This window comes from Eurypyga helias, unplaced genomic scaffold (assembly GCF_000690775.1).
Source record: "Eurypyga helias isolate BGI_N326 unplaced genomic scaffold, ASM69077v1 scaffold2411, whole genome shotgun sequence".
Lineage (NCBI taxonomy): Eukaryota > Metazoa > Chordata > Aves > Eurypygiformes > Eurypygidae > Eurypyga > Eurypyga helias.
This window is the reverse complement of record NW_010231343.1, coordinates 35356-47104: the sequence shown is the minus strand read 5'-3', so window position 1 is coordinate 47104 and position 11749 is coordinate 35356. Positions and strand designations below refer to the sequence as shown.

Below are 11749 nucleotides of genomic sequence, written 5' to 3'. Positions count from 1 at the left end.
CTGGTCACATCTAAAACTACCAGGGCTTTAGCTGTCCTAACCTAATCCCTGGCTGCTTGGAAAATTTCTCTGTATTCTTCCCAGGCTACCTACCCTTGCTTCCGAACTCCATAGACTTCTTTTTTGTGTTTAGGTTTTTCTAGCAGCTTCTTGTTCATCCATGCAGGTCTCCTGGATTTTCTGCCTGACTTCCCCTTTGTTGGGATGCAATGCTGCTGAGCTGGGAGGAGGTGATCCTGAATCCAGCTTTCTTGGGTCCCTCTTCCAATATCCATAAGAGAATATGTAGGATGCCTAATCAAACTCCCTGAAGTTTGCATAGTTTTCTTTAATTACATAATTAAATACAGCATTTTCCTCTTTTATGCTAATATTATGAGGTATAAATTGAATATTCTCATCCAGTGAATTAAAAGTTTATGAGAAATTCTTAAAAATTAACAAAATATGTATTTGACCATTTTAGTTCTGTGAGACAATACCAAACTTTTCTTCCAAAATGAAAGCACATTTTTGCCTGACTTTTCTTCAGTCGATCAGAATTTTTTTGTTTTAAATAGACTTTATATTTAAACACTCATAGTTTATTTCTGTTCATCTATCTTGGCATCTAGCCCTATATCTTTTGGAAATAACCCTGAAGAACAAAAGGTTCATTAACTATGCAGCTTCATCAGTGATAGACAGCACCACGTGTCTAATTAGTGTCATACTCCATAGAGAGTTAATTTTTGTTTCTTACCTGTAAATTTTGAAAATGATGTGACAAGTCTTCTTTACATCATAAGAACCAAATTTCTTATGAGAAGATTTTAAACTTACCATAAAATCCATCTATGATTGTCTTCAATATTTTGAATATTCATTAACTAATAATGGAAAGAAGTAGTAGGATTTTGTTTTAAAAACATGTTTTTGACAGCTGTCTATGATTTGGGAGATTTAAAATCTTTGGTAGCTACTTTTTATACTTTGATGCAATGAATGAGTGAGATTAAATAGTAACGAATAGAAAATTAGAAATTTCAAACCTGATGCTTTTCCTTCTGCAGTGACAATTACCAGGGAAGTAAAAGATCAGAAGAGAGGTATTGGAAGCCCATACCACACTCAGTGCAACAACATTCAATATCTAGGACTACAGAAAACCTCTTTGTTGTATTTATGCAACAAAACAAACATTGGCCGAAAATACAGGTAGGTTACCATGAGAGATGGACTCACCAGAAGCAGAAATTTGACAAACTAGTTTAAGCTGCTGGTCCATCAAGCCTGTACTCAGCCTTTGGCTGTGAGCATTGCACAATAGTTCAGAGGCAAACCTCCTTCAGCTTAACTACAGGAAGAAATGCCATATATTGAGGAAAGCATTCCTCTTGATCCCTGTGGCAATCATCTTACTTCCTGAAGCATAAGATTAGATTACCTCATTTTAGCACACCTACCTACAGATACTATTCCCTCTCATACAATTAGTAGTTGAAAAATACCCAACTGCAGCTGCTGACTCTTGTGACCTTCCATGTTTTAACAAAAAGTTTGGAAGAGCAGCTCTTTGACCTTGATGCATTTATGTACATTTCTGTAATCTAAGGGCAAGAGAACACATATTTCAAGAGGTTTTTTCCATATGCATATGAGAGAGAAACATGGGAAAATAAAATAAATATTTTAGGGAAATATGAAAGTGTTTCTTACAGATAAAAAATTTCAACTAAGTCCTCTCTAGGATATTGTGTAGATTAACAAACTAAGGACGACACACAGATTTGGTTTAAGTGGCAAGAAACATCACTCCAAGTTTTGAGTCAAATTCTGTTATTACCTCTAGTATACTGTTCAAATGACAGGAGGGTGAAACAGCTGCCTTAGATGAAGAAGCCACAATAAAATACTGTATCTTTATAGTACTAATTATATTTTTGTATACTCAAAGTAGCATATTTCTGTAACTAGTGTTGTTTATGAACCGTAGTTCAAATAGTAGACATTTCTGCATGTGAAAGACTCTGAGAGGTAGCAACAAATGCAAGCATCAAACTCGAACAATGGTGATATCACAAACATTTCTATGACGATATCATCATAGGTTTTTTCACAATTCTGTTCTGCTCAACTGTGCTATTTCTCCACTTTCTTAAATCCCTGCTTATCACAGTCTCCTCATGTCAGCCTCATTCCATTTACTTCTTTCCTTCTCACTTCTCTCTTGCCTTATCAAGCTCTTATTTTTTTTCCCTTATCTTGTGTGTGAAAACACTGGCTTCAGCACTTTCAATCAAAAAATGTATTGAAAACATAACCCACTGAAAAAAGTCGTGGACTTACTATGTATTTTATAACCCTCTACTACTATACTCTGTAGCGGGGATATCTGGCACTGTTTTGTACGATACAGCAGGGCTATATTATCAGTTTTTCCTCACCACCACAGAATAAATAAATACATTAGCAAACTTCTGTATTTATTTTTGGCAGTCAGCTTGAGAGACAAATTTTCTACCTCCAAATAGAGATACAAATAAGCATAAACCATGCAGATGTTTCACTCCTCCCTGTCAGTGTATTTCAACTACTTCTAGAACGTGCCCAACTTGTTTACCTTTTGGGCCATACAGCCCAATGTACAGAGGAACACAACCCTGAAATGTGTTGTGTACTCCTGTCTCACACAAACTTTTGTTATATGAAGCAAATACAGGTCACCTTCCAACTGATACCAAACTGAATAAAAGGAAACAGGCTATGCAAAGAAGGTATTCATACAGAAGAAAGCACTTTAGTGGTAAACCCTTAAAATTAGCCTATGGAGCTTGCATAACGTCTATGCACTCCTACTCTTAAAAATACCACTGTTAACCTATCTCATTTTCAAAAGTCTTTATCAAAAGCTGTGATTTTTAAAAAATTTACTACACCCATTTTCCTCTCTCCAAAGTGTGCCAGAGTAGTTCCCAGACACAGATAATGAAAAGTGAACTGAGGTGCTGTTCCTGCCTTGGTAGAGTCTATGCTGGGATATAAGAACATGGAAGCAGGTTGAGGCACTAAAGCATACGTTGGACAGATGAAAGAAAATCATGTTTCCTATTAATCACAATATTATTAAAGCAGCCATTCCACTCTGATGTGCTTACGTTTACAAAACCACAGATATCTAAGGAGAAACAAGATTCACTCTATTCTATTATTCAGTATATTTCTGACTAATAGAGCAAAAGTCTACCTCTTTAAAATCATGGAGCAAGCTCATATTTGTCAATGTCCCTCTGAAATTATATATTCCTAAACTATTTCTACAGTCTCTTGTAAACTGGGGAACAAACTCTGACAAACCTAGATCAACCACTGTTATACTATGACAACATGAAATCAAGAGAAAAATGCTGCCTCAATGTCACATTAACATTTTTTTTAATTATTCTTGTAAAAAAATACAAATTTTAAAATATCGCATTTCCCCTTTGGTTTTGACTACTTTAAACTTCCTTCTGTTCTGTTTAGTATAAGGTTTTATGCACCTTTGAATCTTCAAAGTACTGCACATGCGAAGTGTTTTTATTCCAAAGGACAAAGAGAGGCTCTATGAAAAGCTACGAGACACCTATTTTTCATCTTATTTTGATTTAAATACTAGAAATACAGACTACTTCAGTTCTCAATCTTTGCAAGCTGTACTGCCTGTGCTCCTGTCTTATTCCTTGAGGCTGAATTTTGTTCTCCTGAGACAGGTCAATTATGTGGGTGTAAAGAAGTGGTGGAAATACCAGCACCGGGAACCTGCTGAAATGTCAGGAGAAACCCTCAAAGGCTTTTCTTTCAGGTAAGAGTTACCAGAGCGATATGACAAATACAATTCCCAGTAATACATACTGATATTTTCTCTCATTCATGAAGGCTGTGACATGGACTGACATCCTACTGTCGCAGAAACACCAACCTTCCAACACCCTCGACATCGCGTACCGTGGCAGATCAAACACAAACCCCCGCCTTACAAGGAGATTATTCAGTAAAGGGAGTAGTGTCCCATCCCTAACTCTGAAATAGTTTACAAAAAGTTGACAACAACTCCCGGAAACACAGCCACATCTTTTCATTACTCTCCACACCCCCCCAGTGAAATTTCCATTGCCCCATTCCCAGAAGAGGAGCTCTGGAGCTATAGCACACAACTCCAGAAAGGTAGCACGCTGACCAAGCGGTCCAGACCTGGCCCTGCAGGTTCATTCATCTTTTAAAACATCTCTGTAGCTCATCAGCTTTACTAAGAAACAATGCAGTGGACTGCTATTACTTTAGGATTTTCTGCTGACAGTATCACTGATGTACTCTTCCCTTTCTGGTTTCATTCACATCTCAGGTCTCAGTGAAAACTGGCAGAAGAAATGGGTAAAAAGGAAACACAAAGAAGAAAGCTCAAGCATTTAAAGGTGTTTTAGAATTAGGAATTCTTTCCTTTCTGCATCTTATTTTTTCCCTTTCACTCATAGCCACTAAATATTGGTAACATCCTGTTAAACTGCTCCCAGGATGGAAAAAACAAACAAACAAACAAAAAACCCAAACCAAATAAAAAAACCAACACCAAAACACAGTGGTCCTTCCAAACCCTTATTCAGATACACCAAGTAATTACTGAGAGAAATTGATTCATATAATTTAAGAAGACACTCGTATCCTCACCTTGGGAAAATAGGTATTATAAAATGGACTAATATAATATGTTTTACCTCTGAATTCATCCTTTAATGATAGCAGAAAATCCTAGTAGCAAAACAAGAAGGTGTAGCCACCCCGAGAGCTGAACTAATGAACAATTTGCAAAGTGAGCTGGCCAAAACCAACATCAAAACCAAGAAAAGATTCTGCCATGTACTGCACTGCCATCTTCCTGCTGCAGGCAATACCTGTTTTCCATGGAGAATCCCTGTGGCTGTGCTCGTTTTTTTCAGTGCACATAGCCATTTACAATCCTTTTGATTTTGACAGGATCGACTCTGGAATAAAATCCTATCTTTCTCACCCTTTCCAAAGGTAAGATAGGAGTAAGGTATATTTCTGGACTTCAACATATGAAGTCCATAACTGTTACGTCAAAAATCTTGCTAGTAACTGAGATGATCCTTCATAGAAAAAATCCAGCTTCCTCAACTAGCATTCACATTGAGGAAGGCAGTGATAACTACTGAATTATTCACAGTTCATTAATTCCCCTAAAATAAATTTCAACACAGTTCTATAATTCTTATTGCTCATAAAGTATATATAAGTATACATATACTTAGACACACAGAGTTAAAGTTGGATGCGATAAAGTTCCATGCAATAAACCAAAACCAAAGAGTTTATAAGTGGGCTAACCCTTAAAAGTGCAAGGAAAAAACTGAACACGAAAAGGCTTTGGTTCTCATATTTTATGTGACAGAAAATAACAAATCATGGTATTACAATAATTACTTTTCATGCATTGAAAAATAAGGTTGCAATTTTAGGGAAAGTATTTTCTCTCAGGAATTCTGCAAAGCCATATCAAACTCCAAACATTTTGCTTCTCCTTTATTTTACAAGGCTTTGGTGGTGTATGTTAGAGACCCTGACTCAATCAATTATCAAAGCACAGAATAAAAATCTCAGCTGCTGCAGCAGGCAAAATACGTATGAAAAGCTCTTGAGACTGACCTTCTTACACAGTTTGCTGTCCTTCTATTTCTATTCTAGGAAAGAAGTATTGCCATAACACTCTTTTATGATATTTCATAGAATCATCATAGAATGGTTTGGGTTGGAAGGGACCTTAAAGACCATCTTAGTTCCAACCCCCCTGCCATGGGCAGGGACACCTTCCACTAGACCAGGTTGCTCAAAGCCTCATCCAGCCTGGCCTTGAACACTTCCAGGGATGGGGTGTCCACAGCTTCTCTGGGAAACCTGTTCCAGTGCCTCACCACCCTCTCCAGGAAGAACTTCTTCCTGATATCTAATCTAAACCTCCCCACTTTCAATTTAACCCCGTTACCCCTTGTCCTGTCACTACAGGCCCTTGTAAAAAGTCCCCCCCAGCTTCCTTGTAGCCCCTTCAGGTACTGGACGGCTGCTATAAGGTGTCCCCAGAGCCTTCTCTTCTCCAGGTTGAACAAGCTTCTAGATCTAATTCTGTGAATTAGTTGAAAAAATCTTAAATATGACAGAATAAACTGGGAAAAAAACCAAGAAACAACCAGCCTGACAAAAGTAGGCATTAAAAAAATGACTTAAACACCCCAAAAAATCAAAACAACCGAAAAAAAACCACCAAAAAAAAAAATCAAACCACAAACAACCCCAAAAACCAAGGCAAGAAGGCAAGGTAAATCTGCATTTGATAATCTATATGTAAAACAGATCTGTCACTGTATCTTCATTCTCCTTTTACCAATACTTCATATCAGAGAAAGCAGGATAACACATAGTCTTTCCTCTCAGTTCTGTTGCTTAATTAGTCAACATCAAGTAAAGCCTATGATAAAAATAATTGAGCTGGGGCTTTCAATCTCTAAAGTGAAGCATCAACACGTAGGACACTCTCTCAAGCTATGGGTTTCATATACTGTGAATGGAAAAAAGAACATGGATATTCTGCACAGAAGGACTATAGAGGACATCAATCTCAACTTGGACTATAAATGTTATTTAGTCAATAGTGCATGCTTCCATTTCTTTTAAATATTTATAAGAAATTTGGAATGTATCTAAATGTATGTAAGTTTTAACTAGCATTCCCATTATATGGCTCTTCTTTTCAATGATGACATTTGACATACAAAACTTAGAAAAGATTTTTCTCCCATCATCTTCTGAATTGCCAAGGGAAAAGCATATGTGACATAATACACAACAACTGCATTTTGGTACAACGCATACATAACCATGACAAGAGTCAAACAAATCCACCAGCAAGTTGGTAATAGAAAGTTATTGGTTAAGAATATTTTACTACAAGTGACAGTATTTAAAATATTCAGCACGCAGTGTTTCCTCATCTTGATCCTCATGGTGAAGAGAGACTCCCTCTGATGCTTTGTCTTCTTAGTTTTAAATGTATTAATCTCTAAGCTAAAAACAGGCAATTGCTAAGATAAAAAAGTATTGTCAATGTTTTCAATACATTCACAAGAAACAATCAAACCTGTACTGCAGCGCTGATGTTTTGCCATCACTATCTTTAAATTTCCATTAGGTTACCAAATGTTACTACTTTTCAACTTGAAAAAAGTATAAGTTGAAAAGTGTTTTGTAGACACACCAAAACTAAAGGCTTTGTTTTAAGTTTTTAAGTTTTTAAGTTTGCTTTAAGTTTTAGTTTTTTAGTTTAGAGTTTTCTAATGTGTCATATCTCTTTGTCACTTACAATCGTTTCCTTACCTCACTCAAAGAAAAGTGACAGATTGAGACACTCTCCCATGACATTTTTAAGTGAAATACACTCAAACCATAACAACACTCACAGAAAAAAATTCATAAGTATTTAAAAAAATTGCCAGTAACTACAGGAATATATGAAATCATCAAGTCCAAAATCTTGCCATTAGTGGCAATGAAAAACATGCAATCCTGCAAAACATTAAAAATGTGGGTTACATTTTCCTTATACATAATCTTTTATGTATATCCATGAGACTGATCACAATCTAAGTAATCTGTGCTGCTCAGAAGACAAAGGAACCAAGCAATTCAGATTTCCACTGGCGTGACAGGAATATCTTGTTAGACCTGAGGTTGTTCTAAGGGTCAGGTTCACATCTATTAAAAGTTTGGATCCAGCCGTCTCTTCTTATCTTGCTTTGTGTTTTCCACTCCTTTCCCTTCCCCAAATGACACCATTCATTTAGCCTGGACCATTTCCAGAATAATACATAAACACAGTGACTGCCAGAATTTGTTCATGTAACATCTCTCCCTGTGCAGAATTACCCGTCAGGATACTGGTACATTTTCTGAAACTTATATTTCTTTCTGGAGGACTGAGTCACTTCAGAAACAGTGCTGGGTGAGAATGTGCTCTTAACTGTACCAACATATAAAAAAAAGTACTGTTGATGCTATTCCATGGAAATGAACTCCCCACATGAAAAGATGGAACTGGGAAGTCAGCAATGCATTTTCTGTAATAAGCATAGGTTTTTTCTTCTAGTTTTCTTCCTTTTGACAACAAATATTGCATGTTTTCCTGTGATAGAATGTTTTATTTTGAACAGAAGAAAATAAATGTTTTAGATCATACTGCTGGAGTTTCCAGCAGACATTTTATGAGGAGGAATTTTTAGTTTGTCTTCACATTGATATTCAAGATTAGTTCCATTTTTTCTTCCTAATTAGCTTTTCCAAGACAATTGCTTATTTGAAACAAACAGAGTACTTTTCCTCAGGGCATCAGAAACTTAATCTGTCCAATTTCCTTTCAATGGACATTGAAAACAAAGCAGTGTATTGTAACTCACTGGGGAATTAAGAACTATGTGACGTAAAAAATGGAAAAAGCACTATGTAAATAAATTCAACACAGAGAGCAATAAAAATACAGTAATGAAAAAACTTTAAGAAACCTTGTTAATACCTGACAGAACTGCCTGTTCATATTAAAGTCTGTTTGCCTTTCAAAGGTGGTTAAGAGACTAAATTTACACAAAACTGAGGATTTTTATATTCACAACAACACAGTGAGTGATTAGCATTAAATCATTTGGAATATCTTAAACAATCTGAGGACTTTCCAATCACTTTATCCAGTGGTCGTCTTTGTGACTTAAAATATTTTTTCTTAAACTTTGATCATTCTACAAAGATATGAACTCTCTATTTTCCTGAAATCTGAAATAAAAAAAAAATCAATAATACTAAGCATAGAATTACAAGATTATGGTGATAATCTGTAAAGCTGATAATGACTTTTTAGATGGAAGCTACACTCACAAATCTTAGCAATATAAGTAACTGTTGGAGTAGTTTCTGGATTCTGATCAACAAGTCACTAGGAAAACAATTGCAGGTCTTTATTGAAAAATTCTGAAGAACTAAAATGAAAATAATAACCTTTGTGGTGTATTGCACACTACCAGCATAGCCTGCCAAAAAAAGACATCTACAGAATGTTTTTTTAGGACTGCTAACACACAGACTTTCCCACACAGTACACAGTAATTTCTATTGTAACCCATTCATAGACATGTTGCATACATACATGGGTACACAGGTGTGTGTACTATATGTAATACATATATAGACATTATAGAACTTCTTAAAAGTGAATATGCATCTCATTCCTTTGTAGATTTCAACTTCAGCTGTGCCTCTTAAACAGAGTTAGGAAAGGTACTTACTGATGTGTAGAGAAAACCTTCTCCATTTAGGGCTATATACAACCCAGTCTTTACACCCTGGATAGCAACAACTCGAAGTCCAACTGGTATAAGGTTGAATAACGCTGTGAAGAAAAGAAACCCATGACCAGATATGAATATATTACAGTTATTACAGCATCCTAATAAACATCATAAGTAAAAAGAAATAAAACTACCCACTGTATAATCTTTTTTCTGATTTTAAAATTAAACTAATTCAGAAAATCTTGTTTCTAATAAATTAATCCTTAAAATTAAAGTCCAAGTATTTATCTAGCAGTAAGTCTTGCAATAGCTCAGTGTTTGCCACAAGTGCTAACTAGCAAATATAAAGCACAACAGACTGGACTGTAATAATTTATGCAGCACTGCAGACATGAGTATCTCAGGTAATCTGAAAAGAGTCAAAGAGCCCAACAGTTCCTTCATCAATATAGACTGATTGTAAGGGTAATATTTGTGAGATAACCTACAGAAAATGTATCTGTCCGATTCTGGCAAGCAATTTTTTATTTTCTTAGGCATTTTTATGGTTTTGGACTGAGATGTGCTCTTATTAAAGATTGCTTTCAAGGGGTTTGTGACTTCAAATCCATTTTGTTGGTTTTGGGTTTTTTTAAATGATATATTTGATACAAGCAATAGTACACAGGCCTCAGATAATGGCAGAGGCTTATCCTACTTCAGAAAAGCACTGAAATATGCACTTGACTCTAAACGTGAATAAATGCTATGGAGCTGGACATAGAACATGTTCAAAGACTGATATTCTGGGTAAGAAAGAAAAAAAAATTAAGATCCCACCTAAGAGCAGATACCCTAGCAATGGCTTATACCTCTGTAATAACAAAAACAGACACAGCTTGTATTAGTGTCTGATAAAGGCCGGTGTGAAGAGTGGGAGTTTACCAGCCTCACCACAGAACAACAAAAGAAAAAGTGATGTAAGCAGGGGACACAGACCAATTCTTCTAAAACTTATGCCAGCAGACACCTATACTAAGTTTACTGATTCATACTAGGAAATCAGATGCAAAGCACACATCAGTCTTGGAAGAAAAGATCTGGATGAGCCAGAGTTCATGTTAAGTGTTTTTCCGCTGTGGATGAGTCAAGGACTCATGAAGTCCTTGGATGAAAACCAAAAATACAACCTGTGTGTTCAATATTTGCAGTGAAGAACACGGTTCCACCAAGCCAGATCTCAGGAACACAGTAACACCTACAGTGAGTTCCTCCACATTGAGGAAGGACATCCATAGGTGTGACCAGAAAGTGTATACTACTGGGCTATCTGTAATCAAAATGTCAGGGCTAAAGCCCAGAACAAGAGAAAAAGGGTCATGTAATTGAAGTGAATAGGTACATTTTGACAAGGTGTGAAGAACTGTAGTTGGTCAAACGACACAAAGCCACAGATCATTTATGATGAAGATGATCAAACCTCTACAAGTGAGAAAAAACATACGTTGACTACCAGAATTTAAAGATAGAAGTGGGTAGAAAAACCCAAAACCCTTTCTTTCAACATTGTCATGGAGAAAAAGAATATAAAACATAAGGTCTTTTTAGGAACCCACAAAGCCAGTGTAACACTGGGAACTGCTGTAACAGAACACTTCCTATAGTTGTAGAAAGAACAATATATTCAAAAGAGCTCTGGGAGAACCAAAAACCAATTTATGTGTTTACAAAGAAGAATATAAGAGATGACATCAGACAAAAATTAACACAAATATGTAGTATTTTCATTTCTGTAGTTTCCAAAAGTCTCTGTCATGGTAAGATCTTACTGGGCTGTTCAGTAGAAAAATAACTGGGTACAGACAAGGTTCCCTCTATAATCTATACAAGATGAATGTAAACCAGTGAAATATGACACTAAGAGACAAGATAGCCTAAGAGTATATAGGCTAAACACTGCATGACTTGAGGGTTTTCAAATTTTCAGTATAATTTAGAAGTGAAAGAAAACAATCAGCCATTACCCTAAAATTAAACCATTCTAAACCCAGCAAAATCACTTTGTGGGGTGTGGAGTTGGAGTCTGTCACAGCAAAACTAGGTTTCAGATGGCAGTTAATTTTGTTTTTTCTTAGAAGAAAAGAAATTCCAGGAGGAAAACTGGATATGAACACCATGTTAGCGAGAGGGCAGCATCAATTGAGGGGGCACCAGGAAGGAAAAAAAATACTTGCATAAAGAAAAAAGGTGAACATAAAAGACAAGTCAGCCATGGAAAGCTGTTAATGAAAAATAACTACAAATCATAGTGGTTTAGTCAAAACCTCTGGAATGTAGATATAATTTGCTGTATAAATAATAAAAATAAAGCAGTAAAGATAGGGTAAACAAAACAAAACAAAAAA

The 11749-nt window shown here is 36.0% G+C and overlaps 1 protein-coding gene across 1 annotated transcript in view; it reads right to left on the bottom strand.

The window, feature by feature from the left end:
• The window catches only part of FGF14 (fibroblast growth factor 14), a 109419-nt gene that overhangs the window by 87754 nt on the left and 9916 nt on the right, over positions 1–11749 (bottom strand). Inside the window, exon 3 of the mRNA XM_010161021.1 lies at positions 9360–9463. Within this exon, the coding sequence (XP_010159323.1) occupies positions 9360–9463 (104 nt within the window). The remainder of the gene's footprint in view (positions 1–9359; positions 9464–11749) is intronic.